This window comes from Aethalodelphis obliquidens, unplaced genomic scaffold (assembly GCF_003676395.1).
Source record: "Aethalodelphis obliquidens isolate GAN/ISIS:26980383/991018 unplaced genomic scaffold, ASM367639v1 scaffold3, whole genome shotgun sequence".
NCBI classification, from domain to species: domain Eukaryota; kingdom Metazoa; phylum Chordata; class Mammalia; order Artiodactyla; family Delphinidae; genus Aethalodelphis; species Aethalodelphis obliquidens.
Window position 1 is genome coordinate 17,722,085 of NW_020837947.1, and position 20,591 is coordinate 17,742,675.

Sequence of the window (20,591 nt, forward strand, 5' to 3'; positions counted from 1 at the left end):
AGATAGAGAGAGAGTCACAGCATAAAAATGTTTTTTGAAATTTACCTCACTTTAGAATTATGGTTTACAGCTCTTAATTTATTTGGTGTTTAATGAGCTTGCAATCTTACAAATGTAAAGTTAAGAAATTTAAAAATCCAAAGATTACAGTTATAAATCAAGAATCACTACAGTGTACTGGAATGAGTATAAACTTTGGAACCACGTGGACCTGGGTTTGACTCTCACCTCTGACTTTTACTTGCAGAGGAAGCTTAGGCAAATCAGTCTCCCAGGGAACTGGCTTCCTCAACTTTATAAAGAAGTGATAAAAATACTTACCTCTCGGGAATGTTACCAGGATTAAAGATAATGAAGATTATCTTTAATAAACTGAAGATAACATACAATTCCAAGATCAGACACTCAATGATGTATACACTAAATAGAAAAATCTCCTTTCACATAGGGATGAAACAAATTAGAAAATATGCAAGTCATTTATCATTAGATTAACATTGTGAATAGATATCTTTGAAGGAAGTGCCGCATAGCACAGGGAGATCAGCTCGGAGCTTTGTGACCGCCTGGAGGGGTGTGATAGGGAGGGTGGGAGGGAGGGAGATGCAAGAGGGAAGAGATATGGGAACATATGTATATGTATAACTGATTCACTTTGTTATAAAGCAGAAACTAACACACCATTGTAAAGCAATTATACTCCAATAAAGATGTAAAAAAAAAAATTAGGTATTTCTTAATGAGTCTGCACTGTCTGCAGTTAGTATTAGAATTTGGGGAGAAGTATTGATGTTAAAAACGTACATATTTCAAGAATATAAAATAGTATCTATAGGTATTTTTTCACTTGTATCTAAATAAGGATTTTAATTATGATAAATTTATGCTTTAGAACACTTAACTTTAATGACTAATACATGTTGGTGAAATCGAAATAGATTTGTACTATCTGAGATTTCTCTACATCTAGTAATGGGAAACTGTATCTCTGAAACGATGTCTGGAACTTTTAAACTACTCTAAAATATGAATATATAGAAACAAGTATACTTGTTTGATGTTAGACAGTTGGATTTCATTTGTCATTTGTGTTTATAAGCTTAAGTGGTAAAATATAGGACTAATTTCATGAATGAGTCAATGTAAGTGCTTTGTTTGTCACTACTCTTTTTTTCTTAAATTGAAGTACAGTTGATTTATAATATTAGTTTCAGATGTACAACAGAGTGATTAAATATTTGTATAGATTATACTCCATTTAAAGTTATTACAAAATATTGGCTATATTCTCTGTACTGTACAATATATCCTTAGAGCTTATTTATTTTATACATAGTTGTTTGTACCTCTTAATCCCTTACCCCTATATTGTCCCTCCCTTCTTCCCTCTCCCCACCGGTAACCACTAGTTTGTTTTCTCTATCTGTGAGTCTGTTTCTGTTTTGTTATATTCATTCATTTGTTTTATTTTTTAGATTTCACACATAAGTGATAATGTACAGTATGTTTTTCTCTGTCTGACTTATTTCACTTAGCACAATACCCTCCAGGTCCATATGTGTTGTTGCAACTGGAAAAATTTCATTCTTTTTTATGTTTAAGTAGTACTCCATTGTATGTGTGTGTGTGTATGTATGTGTGTATGTATGTATGCATGTATCTATCTATCTATCTATCTATCTATCACATCTTCTTTATCCATTCACCTGCTGATGGGACACTTAGGTTGCTTCCATATCTTGGTTGCTGTCAGAATGGCTATCATCAAAAAGCCTATAAATAATGAATGATGGTAAGGGTGTGGAGGAGAGGAAACCATAGTGCACTCTTGGTGGGAATGTGAATTGGTGCAGCCACTATGGAAAACAGTATGGAAGTTCTTCAAAAAACTAAAAACAGAACTACCGTATGATCCAAAATTCCATTTTCTTCAGTATATATCTGAAGAAAATGAAAACACCAATATACACAGCAGTATTATTTATAATAACTAAACTCTTTTTATTACATCAAATAATCACTGATTTTAATAACTTTGATTAAGAAAACTCTCTGTTATAAGAATATTGAGACTACATAAATATCTTCCAAGATAAGCACAGTAATAAATTTCAGTATTGCTGCATAATATATTCAAGAGAACCTAAACAGTTCAACTGTCATCGATTTTTTACAGTGAACACATGCAGTTTTGTTTATAAGTTACAATCTTGAGGTGCTTAGAACAGTTGTTAACTTAATTGTTTAAACTGAATTAATCGGTATGTTCCACCTCTTTATCATTATGGTAAGTTTTATTTAAGTTTCACAGATAAATCAAGTCATCAATTTGAAAGACAACTTGTAAATTTTCCTTGTGTTTTCACTCAAGATATGGTTAGAATAATGCTGTAGAAAGAAATTTAAGTATTTCGATCCATAAACATATACTTTTGACTAACTGCACTTTAATGCTAATAAAAAGTCCTGAAATCCATTAATTTTTAAAAATAGTTTTATTGAGGTAATTGACATAATAAACTGCATATACTTAAAGTGTAAAAATTGCCAAGTTTTGACATACACATATGCCCGTAAAATCACGACCACCATCAAGAAAGTGAATATCCATCACTTGCATTTCCTTGTGCCTCTCTGTAAGACCTTCTCTCAACCCCCTTCTCGACCTCCTATCTCTAAGTAACTGCCAATCTGCTTTCTCTCACCACAGATTAATTTGTATTTTCTTTAGTTTTATGTAAATAGAATCATACAATGTGTACACTTCTTTGCTTGGCTTATTTCACTCAGCATAACTGTTCTGAGATTCATCCATGATACTGAATGTTACCAACATTTCACTCTTTTTTATTGCTGAGTTGTATTCTACTGTATGGATATACTATAATTTGATCATGCATTCATCTGTTGATGGACACTTGGGTAACTTCCAGTTTCTGACTAGTACAAATAAAACAGCTATGAATATAAATTTACTTCTCTCTTGGGTTAAAAAACTAGGAGTAGAATGACTATGTCTTTTGTTCATTGATGTTTGACTTTTTACAAAACTGCTAAGCTGTTTTCCAAAGTGGTTGTATTGTTTTTGTTTTTTCATTCCTATCAGAAGTGTATTAGAGTTCTATATTCTCTACATCCTTGCCAAAACTTAGCATGGTATTCTTTTTAATTTTAGCCTTTCTAGTAAGTGTTTAACAATATCTCATTGTGGTTTTACTTTGCAGTTCTCTAATGACTAATGATGTCAAGCATCTCTTCATGGTGAAGCATTTGTCCAAATATTTTGCCCATGTTTTTACTGAGTTGTCTGTCTTCTTTCTATTGAGCTTTAAGAGTCCTTTACATATTCTAGATACAGATCCTTTATCAGACACATTGCCAAGATTTTCTTCCAGTCTATGGATTATCTTTTTATTTCTTAAGTGTCTTTTGAAGAGCAGAACTTTTAAATTTTGTTGATGTTGAAATTATCAATTTGTTCTTTTATGGTGTCATAGCTAAGAAATCTTTGCCCAACTCAAGTTAACAAAGATCTTCTCTTAGGTTCCCTCTAGAAGTGTTACAGTATTAGGATTTACATGTAGGTCTATGATCCATTTTGATCCATCAATTTTTGTATACAGTGAGAGGCATGGATCAAATCTCATTTTTTTTTTTTTTTTTGCATTTTAACATCCAATTTTCTGGCATAATTTGTTGAAAAGGCAATTCTTTCTCCATTGCATTGTCTTTGTCAAAATCAGTTGCCCATGTGGAGAAAAAGGAGCTCCTGTACACTAGGAATGCTGGTGGGAATGTAAATTGGTACAGCCATGGTGGAAAGCAGTATGGAGGTTTCTCAAAAAACTAAAAATAGACCTATCATATGACCCAGTAATTCCACTCCTGGTTACATATTACATATGTTTTTTATAAAAATAAAAAACACTAATTTGAAAAGATACATGCACAGCAGCATTATTTACAACAGCCAAGATATGGAAGCAACCTCAGTGTCCATCAACAGATGAATGGATAAAGAAGATGCAACACACACACACACACACACACACAGGAATACTACTCAGCCATAAAAAAGAATGGAATTTTGCCATTTGCAGCAACATGGATGGACCTGGAAGGCATTATGCTAAGTGAAATAAGTCAGGCAAAGACAAATACTGTATGATATCATTTATATGTGGAATCTAAAAACTACAACATACTAGTGAATATAACAAAAAAGCAGACTCACAGATATAGAGAGCAAACCAGTGGTTACCAGTGGGGAGATGGAAGGGGACAGGGGCAACATAGGGATAGGGGATTAAGAGGTACAAACTATAACGTATAAAATAAGCTAAAAGGATATACTGTACAACACACAGAATATAGCTAATATTTTATAATAACTATAAGTGGAATATAACCTTTAAAAATTGTGAATCACTATATTGTACACTTATAACTTACATAATATTATACATCAACTATACTTCAAGAAACAAAAATAATCAGTTGTCCAGGTATGTGTGGGTTTACTTCTAGACTCTCTACTCTGTTCCATTGATTTATTTATCTAATTTGATGCCAATATCATGCTCTTTTGATCACTGTAGCTTTATAATAGTTCTTAAAATCAGGTAGTGTTAGCCCTTCAACTTTATTCTTTTTTGAGTTTTTCTGCTATTCTGCCTACTCCCATACATTTCCATGAATTTTCAAGTAAACTTGTCAATTCCTACAAAAAAAAAAAAATCCCACTTGGATTTTGTTTTGGATTGCCTTGAATCTATAGGTCAATTTTGGGAGAATCAATATCCTAATATTGAGTTTTGTGACCCAAGAACATATTTCAATTTATTCAGGTTATTAACAGTTTCTTTCAATATTTTGTGAATTTCAATGTAGAAGTCGTTCATATTTTTTGTCAGATTTATCCCAAAGTATTTCATATTTTTCGTTCCTATTATAAGTGGTGTTTTAAAAATTTTCATTTCCAAATGTCCATTGCTAGTAAAGAAATAAATTTCTTCCCCATATTGATCTCATACCCTGCATCCTTGTCAAATTCTAGTAGTGTTTAGAAGTAGATTTCATTGGATTTCCTACATAGATGATCGTGTCACCTGTGAATAACAACAGGCTTATTTTTTCCCTTCCGATCGAGATGACTTTTCTTTCTTTTTCTTGCCTGAATGCACTGGCTAGAACCTTAAATACAACACTGAATAGAAGTGTTGAGAGCGAACATCCCTTTCTAGCTTCCGATTTTAAGGAAAAAAGAATTCAGTATCTCAACAGTGAGTATTACGTTAGGTGTAGATTTTCCCTAGATGCCCTTTAAGTTCCCACTTATTCCTTGTTTGACTATTTTTAAATCAGGAATGGATGTTAGATTTTGTCAACTGCTTCCTATTTTTTTAGTTTACTAATATGGTGAATTCCATGGACCGATTTACAAATGTGAAGTCAACTCCATGTTCCCGGGATAAATCCTACTTGGTCATGATGAATTATCATGACCAGAATTATCCTTCTGATATACCGCTGGATTCAATTTGCTAAAATTTCCTTTAGAATTTTAACATCTATATTTGTGAAGTATATTGGTCTATAAGCAATTTTCTTTACTTTAAAATCTTTGTCTGGTTTTGGTACCATATTCTATGAACCTACCATTAACAAGTTGGGAAGCATTTCCCCACTTTAATTTTTGGAAGAGTTTTGTATAGAACTGGTACTATTTCTTCCTGAAATGTTGATAGAATTCACCAGTGAAGACACATGGGCCCAGAATTTTCTTTGTCCAAGGTTTCTAACTTCAATTTCCCTATAGTACTCTTCGGGTTATTTATTTCTTCTTGAGTGAGCTTTGGTAATATGTGTCTCACAAGGAATTTGCCCATTTCATCCAGGTTTTTAAATTTATTGGCCTAAAGTTGTTCATAATATTTCCTTATTATCCATTTTAACATTTGTAGAATCTACAGTAGTCACTTCTCTCATTCTTGATATTGGTAAGTCACTTCTCTCTTCATAATCAGTCTGGCTTGAGACCAATTTTACTGGTTTTATAGCTCAAGCTTTTGGTTTCATTGATGTTTTTCTATTGCTTCCCTGTTTTCTATTTCATTGATTTCCACTTGGATATTTACTATTTTCTTTCTTCTGTTTACTTTGGGTTTAACTTGCTCTTCTTTTTCTGTTTCTTAAGGTAGAAGCTGAAGTCACTGGTTTGATGAGAACTTTTCTAATATACTGTTTTATAATATAGGTGTTTCAGTGCTATAAATTTTCCAAGTATAAATGCTCAATTGTTTTTTTCTATTGCTGTGCTTTCAAGTTACCTAATCTTTTCTTCTGTAATGTCTAATCTGTTGTTAATTCCATCCAGTATATTTTTCAACTCTAACACTGTGGATTTTCATCTCTAGAAGTTCAACTTTGGCCTCTATATCTTCTCTATTCCTACTTAACTTTTTAAACACATGAAATACAGTTATAATTGCTTTAATGTCTTTCTGCGCTAATTTTAGTGTCTGTGTCAGTTATGACTTGGTTTCTATTGATTGATTAATCTTCTCATTATGGGTCATGCTGCCCTATCTTTTTGCATGCTTGGTCATTTGACAGGATGCCAGACATTATGATTTTTATTTTGTTGGGTGTTGAATATTTTTAATTTACTGTGAGTCATCTTGAGCTTCATTCTGGGATACTAGGAAACATTCTGACCCTTTTGGGTCTTGCTTTCATGATTTGTTAGGCAACTCTGGAACAGTGCTCAGTTTAAGGCTAAGTATTCCTCCCTAATGAGCCAAGACCTTCCTGAGTACTTTACCCAATTTCCCATTGAAGTCTGCTGAAAAATGGTCATCTAAAGGCATCAGGTCCTAATCCCTGGAAACTATAAATGTTACCTTGTAAGGAAAAAAGGGTCTGTGTAGATGTAATGAAGTATTTTGCCACGAGCAAATTATCTTGAATCATCTGGATGAGTCCTAAATCCAATTACAAGTGTCTTTTTAAAAAGAGAGGCAGAGGGAGATTGGACACACACAAGAGGAGGTGGCAATGTGACCTCGGAGGCAGAGAGTGGAGTAATGCGGCCCCTAGCCAAGGGATGCTGGCAGCTACAAGAAGAGGGAAGAGGCAAAGAACAGATTCTTCTCTAGATTTTGGCTTAGTGAAACTTATTTCAGACCTCTAATTTTCAGAAGTGTAAGAGAATAAATTTATGTTGTTTTTGGACACCAAGTTTGTGGTGATTTGTTACAGCAGCCTTAGGAAACTAAAACACTCATAAATGAATTATAAGTTTTTCCCATCTGGCTGTTGGGAAAAGGCGTGTTTCCCTCTAATCCTCTATTCCTTTCAGATGGTTCTTTCTCTGGCCAGAGAGTTTATCCATACGTATATGCTGAACAGAACTCTACGGAGTACTCTTGCACCCTTTGTAGATCTCTAGTGTTCTCTCTCTGCAACGTTCTGGAAACTCTATCAAGGCATGAATGCTGGGGCACCTCTTTTGCTTCCTGTCTCTCAGGGATTACTTTCATTTCACTGCCTGATGTCTAGGATCTTGAAAACTATTATTTCATGTTTGTGTATGCTTTGTGGTTTCAGGCAGGAGGGTTAATCTGGTTCCTATTATTCCATCTTGGCTAAAAATTCCATTAATGTTTATAAATATCTTCCTAATTTTTTTTTGGTTAAAGTTAAATAAATGCACAATGTAATAGGGTTCTCTGGAAACCACAGAGTTCGTTAGTCAACAGGTTTTTAACAAGGCATTATTTTTAGGCACTGAAAATACAGAGGTAAATAAAATGCCAATATTGCCCAAAGAAAACATTCTATCACAAGGTCCTTGAACAGAGTTCATTTCTCACTTACCATATCATGAAGGCATATAGCAGATAGTTATCAACATAAATTGAGTGTACTATTAAGTGACCAGTTAATAGTAGGTAAACATAAATAGGTAAAGTTGCTGTAGCTGCTATTGATTTTTACTAAAATAATAAAACACTGATCCAAGGATAGAATAAATTGATTCCAGAAAAGTGATGAAGTTTAGAATTTTGAGTAGTTGAATTAAGACCACATTTCAGACTGAAATGAATTAAGAATATATTCAATTGTCCATATTATTTCTTAATAGAGTAACATTTTACTAATGAAAGAAAACACTAAGGAAAATTTTACCTTTCCCATAAAAAGCATAATTTTAATTCAGAAATTTAGGAATCTTTAAAAAAACACATCCACCCAAATGTAAATGGGAATTTAATATATCAGATATGTAATTTTGTTTCACTCTCAAGATTTATAATGATATCATTTAAGAGTATGTTTCTAGTATAGTCTACCTTACTGAAATAACACAAACATCTGACACTGAACATATATTCAGTACTAAGCACTGTGCTAATAATAAGCACTTTACGTGTATTATCTCCTTTAATTTACATCAGGCCCTATGACATTAGATGTTACTTCTATCCTCATTTTAAAGATAATGAAGCTCAGACACAGAAACCTGTCTAACGTCACATAATTGTGTAACTAGCATGGCTAGGACTTAAATTCAGTCTTCTTGACTCTAAAGCTCATGTTCTAAAAATAAGCCACAAATTCAATTTTATAAACCAGGAAAATACGGCTGATAAATTGCAAAAGCTTTCATTATGAAGTTCCCTTAAATAACGGTTTCCTCTAAATATCAAATATCGATTAACATTTTAGCTACAACATTTTAAGAGCACTTTTATTTTAAAAGTTGACGCTAAACCGATAATTTCTAATATATATGCAAGCAAATAAAGCACTCGATATTTAAAAAAGATATAGTTTTGTATTTAAAGAATTTGTAATCTCTCACAAATAGATGAACAAAAATATTCAGAGGAAACCTATCAAATCTTATTTTTTCTTATAATGCATATACATCCTCATGACTACAGAGTATGAGAAGGAATGACACATTTACTCTAAAAGAGATACAATTATCTTCACATTAATGTAGGTCTTTAAAAAGGATTTTTTTGTTTCTGTATAATAGATACTTATTCTATGTGGAGAGTGGGTATAAAATGTATGTAGTATTTTGTATTTCTTTGACATCACTGGAGAGAAAAAATATGGATCAAGGAGATGGAGTCCCTCTTATAATAAGAGTTTGATGAAGACACTTTATCACCAATCTCAAAACATGTGCTCTCAAACTCTCAAGAAAGGCTTTGAGTTTTCTCATGTAGGCCTATTTGTTCACTGCTGTGAGTATAAGGGATGGACAATATAAGGGACCTTAGAAAATATTTCACCTCTGAAGAAATTATAGTAATATTATTGTTATTTACCTGAAGATTTTCACAGGTCTCTTGACTGTAAGTGAGTCTCTGGATTTCTGTAGGTGAAACAAGATATAATGCTTGTCCATTGTTGGTGAAGCAGAACGTTCTGGCTATCCGCATATTGGTAAGGGGCAAGTAATACACATCCAATAGAGGTCTTAAACTTGGCAAACTTGAGAAAAAAATTAAAAACTTGTTAATAAACAGGTAGGTTTTAGTCTTGAACAAATACTAGAGGAGGTAAAAATAGCAGGGAACTTATAAACCTTATGATTTAGTGCACCTGAGTGGGAGATAAAACTGATTTGTTTTCCTCACATACTTGTTCACTATGAACTGAAAGAAAATAAATTCTCAGTGTATAAGACTGTAAACAAATAAAAGCCTTTCTTTCAAACTGAATATAATTCTGCAACATTATGTGTTGAGGGAGGAAATGTTATATCTGTGTTTAAAAAAAGAAAAAATCTAACTCTTACCTAAAAGTCATAATGTGTCCATTGGCACAGAAGCAGGCAAGGCAGATACTGTTACTCAATGATACAATATCTCCACGAAGAACAAATGAGGTCTCTGTAATGTTTTGCTTATAAGCACAGTTCTGAGTTGGCAGTGAGATTACTTTTGCTTGCTTTTCAGAACATATCACTGCATACTGGTTTTCACTAATTTCCTGAGAAGAGGAGGGAGATACAGAGACAGGTCTTCGTTTTTTCAATTTCTCCTTTTCATCCTTCTCTTCAGGAACATTGTGTTCTTTCCAGGATTCATATGCGGGTGGCATTAAGCAGCCTGTGGAATCCAGGAATGCCATTCTCAGGACTGCCCCTTTTAACCTCAATATAGTACCTAAAATTGTAATTTTAGTAAATAAAAAATATTTTAATCCCACAGTAAATATGTTTATTCCAACTCTGACACATACTAGACACTCAAAAATATGTAGAATGTATACTGAACCGAAATTGTACACTGGCTCACTGATAGGATTCAAACTTCAAGCATGATATTTGAATCTGGAAAATGATATCAGTAAGTGCTACCAAATAAATAAGTGCTACTATAATTGCTACCAAACAGATAAACGCTAGGATGTGTGGAACTAGGCCTCATACCTGGCAAGTGTACTACCATTGAGTATGAGAGGAAGCAGATGGCATCTAGAGCTGCACGGTCCAATATGGCAGCCACTAGCCACTTGAAGTGTGGCTGGTCCAAATTGTGGCATGTTGTAAGAGTGAAATACATGCTGGATTTGAAGGCTTAGTACAAAGAAAAAATTATAAGAAAATACCACAATAATATAAAAATACTGATTACATGCTAAAATGATAGTATTTTGGATAGACTGGGCTAAATGAAATATGTTACTAAAATTAATTTCACTTTTTAAATTTTTTTACTTTTTTAAAAACAGCTACTAGAAAATTTAGAATACTATATGTGGCTCACACTGCATTTTTAATGGACAGAACTGATCTACAGGGTCAATGAGAAAAAAAAGTTTCCACATATTTCTAAACATTACTTCAAAAAAACTATTTACCAGTAAAGGTCAAATACACTCCAGACATTGCTTTGGTCAACTTACAGTCTTAAATTAGTAGTTATATTTCTTGATTTACTTTAATTAATGGGACTCCCTTTCGTCCATATCCTTGAATAGGTAAATATGATATATGCTCATTTCTAAGTAAGCTAAATGATACTATTAAGGATTTGGAAAGCAATAGAAGGGAGGGTATAGAACCGATTTAGCATTTCAGTTTTTATTTTAGAGGATTTTTTTCATATTTTATTACTTTATACTTATATTTTATAGTTTGCAAAAAATTATCCATATATTGTATTCTTTTGTTTCTAAGAGGAAGAGATCCCAGTGTTCTGTCAAAATTTTTCTTAGAAGACAAAATTTTCCTTTCCTCTTCACATTTATATATTTTGTCTATTGCAGGGTAGCCAGATAAAATAAAGGATGCCCAGTTAAATCTGAATTTCAGATATACAATCAATACTTTTTTTAGTATAAGTGTGTCCCAAATTCTGCATTATTTTTCCAAAGAGAAAGATGGGACATATTTATATTAAAAAATATGCTATCTAAAGTCCAAATTTAACTGGGCATCCTGCAATTCATTTGCTACATCTGGCATTAGTCTATTGTCCAGGTTTGGAAAGTAGACAATTTAATTATTTTAAATGGTTTGCTAATTTGGGAATGGTTTATAGTCCATATGAACATATATGAGATATAGTAATTCCAGTAAGTAGATTTTCTAAAAATGTACCAATATTTAAATATATGCTTGTCCTATAGTTGGCAGGATTATAGTATGTTTTCCAGCAGGGTAGTGGTAATTGTTGAGTTCTCCTCTTGAAGGCAAAAAAAAAAAAAACCACAACAAAAAACAGTTGGGGACAAAATAGACCATTTCAGGCTCTTAGGCATGGAAACCCACCTGCTTGGAAAACACCTCTCTTCTCCTCATAGTTCCAATAGAGATAATATAATATAAATGTCATTGTTATATTTTAAAATAGGCATCCTATTAAAAACAAACCTCAAAGATTCCAACGTTGAAAAGAAACCCAAAGGTTCTTTCTTACACATGAAAATTATTTCATATCAAAGTAGATTTACAGCTAATTTGACTTTATTGCCAGTTGGAAAAATCTTAAGTATTTTTTAATATAGTTAATAGTAGATTATTTATATTTAATCCCTCTCTCTTTTTTATTTATTGGAAACATTTTCTTATCACAAACTGTCTGTTGTAGAAAATTTAGAAACTACATATCAGTAAAAAGAATAAAAATTACCCCCAATCCCACTATTCAGTGATAATTACTATCAACATTTTGATTTTCATCTTTCTAGTTGTTTTTTCCAATACATATACTTGTTTACTAATAAGAAATGAGATTGGCTAAGAAATTCATCATTATGTAACTTTTTCTAACAACTAGGTATGTAGCATATAGTAAATTACTGAGCTGAATGAATAAATCAAACTGTTCCTTTAATGTAAAGGTAGTTCAGAAATGGTAGAACTAGAAATCATAATTACATTTTAATTCTAAATTCTAAGTATTGTTAAAATGTACTATATAAACAAGAAATACACTAGTAAGCAAAACCATGTTTTTGTTTTTTTCTATCTAGATCAGCATAGATTAGTAACGGAAACCAGAATTCTCAATTATTTCAAGACCTATCAGATTCCACATACATGTGATAAAATTCAATCTCATTTTCAATATAGGAAGACTGTAGATTTTTTCTTCTTAATTTTTTTTATTAAATCACCTTTTCTAATTCTTCAAATAAGAAAATTAATGTATTTTAAGACTTCACACATAGAGATTAAAAATAGCCAAGTGTATAATGTTTAAAAATACACTTTTCTGTTTTTTCTCTAAATATGTACCATCCTTTTGCTTATAGAACATACTATTCTGAGGTATCCTAGAATGCAGTAGAACAAGTGTTTTTTTTTTGTTTGTTTGTTTTTCTCATTTTCTTTTGTAGTAATCATTTTAGACATGATTCTAGGATTAAAAAAATATAAAACCTGAATGGCTGTATAAGTAAATGATATTCTGGAATCTTATTCCATGTATTCCTTCAATTAAAAACATAAGACTATAACTATCCCCATTTAGACTTAGATTGATTCAAAAATGAAAAGCAAAGGCTTCTATTAAATTATACTAAAGCAAACCTTCAAAAGAAGTATAGCACCAGAGCATACATACCACTTGGAGACACAATTACTGGCTGAAGAAGTCTTTGCTCTCCTCCTGGGGGAAGGTTCAGTGCAATGACAAGCACTGTTCCCAATGTAGTACCAACCCACAAGCATGGGGAGGGGGCTGAATCTGCCTTTCGAGTAAAAGTTTCACAGAAATGAAGAGCAGAGATTGCTTCTCGGGATTCTTTATCAATGCTGGTTACACTTGAACTCCGTGATCGGCTGAAGGAATTATCTTTTACATCTGAAACGATTTAAAACGTTGTGAGATTGCTCAAGTTATAAAATATCATGTTTTTTGCTTGGTATAAGTTTTGCCAAATAGTTAATCTGCAAAAAGATAAAATCTACAGCATATTTAATTTTAAGTTTCTTTTAATTGAAAAGAAAAACAATTTACTTTTATGCTAACAATTTTTTCCTTTGCTTGTGTTTGAAACACAGAGGGACAAATCCACACTTCTCAGAACTGAGCTGAGGTCATCCCAGTGAGCTCAGTGAGTTTTTGGATGTAATGATCTCTGTGGTTCTGGTGCAGCTCTCTGTTAGTATCCTGGCTGCTTTTCCAATCTTAGCCCTTACTACCCTTTCTCATGGTGCTGTTTCTTCCTTTGGTAATATAATTCATGAGTAGATAGAATCAGGAAAGTGGGTATTTTCAATTTTCTACATTAAAAAAAAATGCTTTTATAAGTACTCTGATGTTACCTTCAAATTTATTGTATGATGGACTTTTTTCCTTCAAATCTGTCCATATGATAGCCTTAATCCATAAAAATTTAGCTTTATTTTTTTTAAATGCGATTTTAACTGTAACTAACGTTCATCTAAGGCGTTTTTCATTAAACTGTACAACTGGTATCTGGCTCATACTTAACTTGATGCCAGGTATATTCCCTTTACCCCGGCTCTGTCTGTAATGACAGGGATACTTGTAAATTATACTAATAAACCCTCTCTTGTCTTCAGCTACCTTCTCTGTGGCCAATCTCAAGTCTGTTTCAAGCCCTGGCCTCCTTTCTCTTGGAATGCATTTCCAAACGCTTATAAAAAATTTTTTCCTATTATGTCTCACTAGGCAAAATCAAAATACATCATTTCTCCAAGGCTCTAAATTCTTCTAATGGCACTATTTATATTAATGACACCTCTGTTCTCCTAGGAAAACAATACTTGAAATAAGTCCCAATTTCGGTTCTTCCCTTTCACTTTACTTACATGTCTCTGATGGGATGCCAAGTCCTACGCTATTCTAATGTTTCTGTTTCCTTCTTTCCACTACTAATCAACTTCCATCACCCTATGTTCAGGCCTTTATCACCATTCATCTAGACTACAATTCCCAAGAGATCTCCCCACCTTCACTCTGTCACTGTTCTATCAAAACTCAACTAAAATTTACAAGGTACAGTTTTAATTCTATCACCTCTATCTTAAAAATCCGCAACAGTTCCTCTTATACTCTTACTAGGTTTTTAAGACTCCACAAAATATCTCAACCTACCCTCCCGGCCCTATCTGCCAGAGTGCTGCCCTGCTTCAGTTCACTGTGGGAAATAAACCGAGCCATTCAATGTTCTCCAAACATACCTGGAGCTTACCTACTTTTTTGCTTGTGATTTTCTTTCTGATTCGTGCCCTTGCCTTTTCTCTACCTATCTAGATGGTGTTTATTCTCCATCTCAAGTACTGTCATCCTCATGAAGTTTATCCTGATTCCTAAAACCATACACAGTTTTTCTCTTTTGAATCTTGATAGCTTTTTATCTCCCTCCTGGCATGAATAGTACATTTGTTCTGTAGTTACTGACTTGTCTTAGGCCTTGTTCTAATGTGACTGTAAATTTCTTGAGAACAAGGGCTCTCTCCTTTTGATGCCCTGCAGAATTTGGCATAGTGCCTTGAAGGTATTCAACATATACTTGCTGAAGACAGACCTACAGTTCGAAGTATCTGAAGCAATGTGTTTCTGCTACACCACTGGGATATATTAAAATTTCTAGTAGTTTCTGCTATTCACATCTAATAAATCATTCCTCAAATCACATGTTTCCAATGCTATTGTGAAAGAAACGACTTCATAATGTTGTGAAAAATGAAAAACATGTTCAAGTCTTCTAAGTTGTATTTTACTGAATAAAAAAGGCATAATTGAATCCTACTTATACCCCCCAAAAGCTTCTTGTAATCAAATTTAGATTCATAGGTTAAAAAAAATTCTCCCAAACAATAATTATATACAACATAATTTTGATTACAGTTAGCCTCTGAAAACAATAAAGCCACTAGTTATGACAACAGCATGGGTTATTTCTAACTATAGTTTCTAAAAATGCTTTTCTTTTGCCTGAGATTGTGCTTCCTGTTACAGATTATGACACAGTAGAAAAGAACTACTTAATGTAAATAAAACAACTTTCTATAAGCAACAGCTCATTACTGGATGAGCTTGTAATATGATATTGATTCCAAATGTTAACTCTTTATGTTCCCAAAGTTATTTTAGTAAAAAAACAGAAATTTAAAATTTATTTTCCAATGATAAAAATATTTGTTACTTTGATAAGACATACACATAACAAGATGAACAGACATATTCACCTATATTATCAGTTGTGACCTAGTGATAAAAATGAAAATCAGTGATACAAGAAAATTTAATATTATAAATTTCAATATAAATTAAGCTGTATGAAAACCTTTACTGTTATCTATTAAAATTACAATAGGTGATTCACAACAATCTATACTTCAAATGTTAATTCACAGGCCAAGTAAACATTATTTTAATTTAATAGACTAATTTAACTATATAAAATTCATAAACTACAACTGTGTTTTTATTATATGACTTCTCTATAAAAATTAGATTGCCAGAGAAACTCCTATGGCTAGATCCATATGGGAAAATGAACTGAATCAGAATCAACTCTGAACTTAGAGAATTAGGTTGCTTATTTTATCTGTGTAGAACTGTTTGAAAACAAGTTAGAATCTTCAGCAGTTCACGAATTGTAACTACCACTGACTGCTCTCAAGTTAGATGTTGTGGGTCTTTGTGGCTTAAATATAAGAAATTGGGCAAGCTTAACAAATGGAATAGAAATTTTCATTTTCATTCTACTAATAAGAGCAGAAATGAAATAGCTACCACTAAGTAGGGCCTACCATGTGCTTCATACTATCATAAACTTTACATTTATCATTTTATTGAATCTATATAATAACCCTGAAAAGTATTATCACCATAATTTAACAAATAATGAAGTAGAGGCTCAGACAGGTTAAATGACTGAGAAAGCTAGTTAATGGAAGAGTTTGGATTTGTGCCCATGTTCAAGTCTAAAACATCTGTTAGGCAACTCCAGATAAACATGGGATTAGTCATATCACCAATATCATACGAGTGGAGTGTTTTAATTATTATTGAGCATTAAAGTTCAGTGTTTAGATTAAAAAAAAACAAAACTGGAACATGTGGTCTTTCTGGCCGATCTAAACTCAGAAAAAAATTGTCATTAATGCCTCCATCCAGCTCTAGTGATACAACCATGTCATAAAATCATTGCTTTCCTGTTATTCTCTGGATGCCTAGAACATTCCACCTGTGTATATCACACTCTCCTGTCACATAGAGCCTTATGCAACAAAATTTTATATCCCCCAATCAAAACATAGTGCCAAGAGGTAAATTTGGTCAGGGTAAAAATTAGGACAAAATACTTACTCACATAAAGATACATAACAGTTTGATATTTTGCCTCCTGTTCTTGACACTTGAAAAGTGACATCAGCAGTCTAACAATATCACCCATGATTCCTGAGTTGTGGGCCATGGAATCTAGGGTGAAGCTATGGTGAAAGTACAATGTTGCATAATTCCCCTATAAACAAAAGTGAATTCTATTCACAGAAGCTTCCATAGCTGCAGGAAAAGTCCAACAGCTCAGCTACTTTAGCAACATTTGGCAGTTTGAGCCTATGGATAATAGTTGTTTTTCCCCGTTGACTCTCTGGACAATGTAAAAGATTTACCAGCTAAGAATCTCTATCAAAAAATAGTTCAGTAGCACAATGACTTAAGGGAAAATTATTGAGGCAACATGGGTATTGTTTCAACATATATATTAATCAAAGTTATAATTAGCTTAGGGCATTGAGATACAGGGGCACACAAGTAAAAGATAAACTGAATAAAGATGATCTATAAAAGCACAGAGCACACACTTTGATTAAATTACTTAAATAATTCATAAGTGTGAATATTCTTTTAAAAAGTAATTGACATCTTATTTTTACTAATTTAAAAAGTACTTCTACATGTGTTTTCTCAACAGATTTTTAGGTAATAAAAGACACAAAACCATTTTAAGTAGTAGTATTCAGTGTTACTAAAATCATGGGCATCTTTGAGAGTCTGATGAAAACTCTGGATCCTCTTGTTGGGGAAAAAAATGCTTAACGGTAGCCTCAGATACATGTGGGTTCAAATGGCATCTTTCATTTTTATAGTGAAGGGAACTATGCTCTTCTCAAAACATACGTTAACCAACATTCTAGAATTTATTTCTGGTTCCCTTAACAGCAGGGGTATTACAGGGTTCTACTAAACTGTTCTCCCTATGTTCAGGAATGGAACCTTTCACTGATGACAGTGGAAGATATTATGCCTACTCACTCATAATAACATGCTATCAGTATAACTGAGATAAGACTATGATTTGGAAATGCTAAAATCAGTAAGGTGAAATGGACCAATACCTAAGTCTGTATTATGCATAAGAAGATAGTCAAGGAATCTAGAGAATTAACAGTGAGAAGATGAGGTGGGTGAGCAAATAAAAAGGAGAAAATCTAGTTGTTTCTAAGACAAACATGCGTGAAATCATCTGTATGCAGTCATACTTCTTATCCACTTAAAGGCAATAGAAATTCTAAAATTAAAATGGAAATCCTGCTTTATATTTACTACATGGAATCTTATTTTTGTCTTTATCGAAATGTCATTTGTCCCTATCCTGGGATATCAGGGAGCTGTTTTGGAGCTGGATATAAAGCAGAAGGAATGTGTGAATATATTCACTCTGCTTTCCTAATGGATAGGCTGCATAGAGAGTGCTACAGAAAAAGATATATTTTCCACCTTATTATTGTCAAAAAGTAATAATGATTCTTGGTATGAGATTCACTGTAATACAGAAAACTAGTCATTTATTTTGAAAATATTAAATTCTCATAAAATAAGTTTATAAATAATAAAGTTCAAAATAAGTTTTCAGACGGTTAATAGAAATTAATCCAAAATCACACATATTTTAATCTTACACTAAATTTTGTTTAGATAAAAGTATGAGAAGGCTGAGGAAATATATTATTTTGATTTGCTTAAAGTTATATTATAATTATCCTTTACAATCTACAGAGAGCATCCTGAAGGCTATTAATCCTTAAACAGTCATTTTAAACTTGATTTTCAATGAAAATCTAGTCTATGGTCATTTTAAATCTCCTGATTTCCTTGTCTTCCCATTAAAGAGAGTTTAACTACTATGTATTTTCATTTATTTATTTTACTTACCTAAGTCAGGCTTTAGGTCAGTAGGCAAGCTTAACTTCCTTGACATTTTTGCTGAAAAATAAAATGCATTTTTAAAGTTCTGAAGAATATCTGATTCATGCTTATTCATACCAACTGGTCTTCAAGATAGGGGTGAATATTTTTCTTACTAAGTCTAGATGCTGAGATAATTAAGATATGATTAATAATGTTATGGGTGGAAAGTAAATCTTATTTTCAACTTTTTAAAAAGTTTGTACTTACTTGATTGTAACACCTTTGAGTGCTTGAAGCTCTCACTTCAAGAAAGCCTTTTAAATTCTAACTGTTAATTATTTCTTAGGCTCACAGGAAAGGGTTAGGCTTTTCTAAGGAAGCAAAATCATTTCTCAGAAAGAAGGTGTTGCAGATAAGGACAATAGAGGCATAAGACTGAATTTGGGTATGTGGTACAATAAAATCTTTCCAGCTCCTCGTCTTCACAGCTATTAGGCTCATTCTTTTTTAACTTAATCTCTTGAATATAGGACATCCTATATCTACAATCAAATTGAAGTATTTGATTACTTCACAAAAATATTTGGCTCATCCATTTCTTCATATATGTCAACTCAATTTACATTTTAGTAAAAAACAAAAAACAAAGTCATGCTCAGTCTAAAATTAGAGTATTTACAAAAATATAAACTACAGATACTTCTATTTTGGATTAGAATAATACAAAAGCCTAGGTAAAAAACTACTGAAATTCACTTTCCATCCTGAAAATCAGTTATTGCCTAAATCTAGGAAGTGATTTAAAGTTAGGAGGTGTTTAACTATATCTATTATGTTAGTGGCAGTGCATGCGTAACAGAATAGTGCTTCCTATGTGAAATTTTGAAAAAGCATTGTTTGTTAATACATGAATGTGTATATTGGGTTAAATTTTGGACTGTTAGGAGATATTTAAAGAACAGACCCTGCTAGTCCATAAGGGCGCCATGTAAGCAAAGAGAAATCCAGTCATAGTACATAACTTCCACATCTAAAAAAATGACAAATCCAGTGTTAGGAAAGAGGCATTAGGCAAACTGGGAAGGGATAGGGGGAAATCAAGTATTTATTTCTAAGCTTCATTAATCTAATTAGCATCCTTTAAAAAATAACAACAATGGGTCAAATATATGAATCAGTCTTATCCCATTTTCACACAGACTTAATCAATCTCAGTTAAAAGACAAAAAGTAATAGAAAACTAAAATAGCCAAATCTATGGTTGGTTGATCTCATATAAATGGCTGCTCTTGTATTTAATATCCAATTCTCTTAAACCTAGAAGATACTATACCCCTCTCAAAATGTTTTTTAAAATGCAATATTAAACTTTTGAAAGAATTCAGAGGTTTTCACCAAATATCAAAGGTACAATGTACGTAGACTGATAAATAATATCTATACAATATCTGAAGGAGAAAAATCAGTCAGGTACAGTCTAAAGATACTCTTTCAGAATCAGATGATGTGGATGCCTCTCTAGACCCCGCTACTCTGATTTGATTAAGTTATTCTGAAACTTAATCAAGTGCTTATAAATCTTGAATGTGCACACCAGTCACCTGGGTATCTTGTGAAATCAGATTCTTGCACTTCTAACAGGCTCCCAGGAGATGCTGCTGCTGCTGCTATGTGGACCACAGACAGCATCAACGTCCCTAGACTAAAAGCAACTTCAGGATAGGGAACAAGACTAATTCATCAAACCCAGTACGTAGATACAGTAAGTCCACAGCGAACATTTCTTGAAGAAGCTTCAACATCTAGTTTGTAAAATGTGGAAGTGTAAAGTACGGTGGTTAGGACTGGATTTGGAATCAGACCAAATATGAGTTTATATCTAATTCAACCAACTACTAGGTGTGTGACCTTAGGCCAATCACTTTGCCTCTCTAAACCTTAAATTTC

The 20,591-nt window shown here is 32.7% G+C and overlaps 1 protein-coding gene across 11 annotated transcripts in view; it reads right to left on the reverse strand.

Moving 5' to 3' along the window:
• STXBP5 (syntaxin binding protein 5) overlaps positions 1-20,591 on the reverse strand; it is a 166,625-nt gene that overhangs the window by 15,776 nt on the left and 130,258 nt on the right. For all 11 annotated transcript variants that reach the window (XR_003428195.1, XM_027083981.1, XM_027083954.1 and 8 more), the window contains 4 exons: positions 18,669-18,719; positions 13,095-13,334; positions 9,818-10,187; positions 9,345-9,510 (listed from right to left, as the gene is read on the reverse strand). Coding sequence is in view for 10 of the 11 variants with exons in the window: in XM_027083981.1 (XP_026939782.1) it covers positions 9,345-9,510; positions 9,818-10,187; positions 13,095-13,334; positions 18,669-18,719 (827 nt within the window). In the remaining variant the exon portion in view is untranslated. The remainder of the gene's footprint in view (positions 1-9,344; positions 9,511-9,817; positions 10,188-13,094; positions 13,335-18,668; positions 18,720-20,591) is intronic.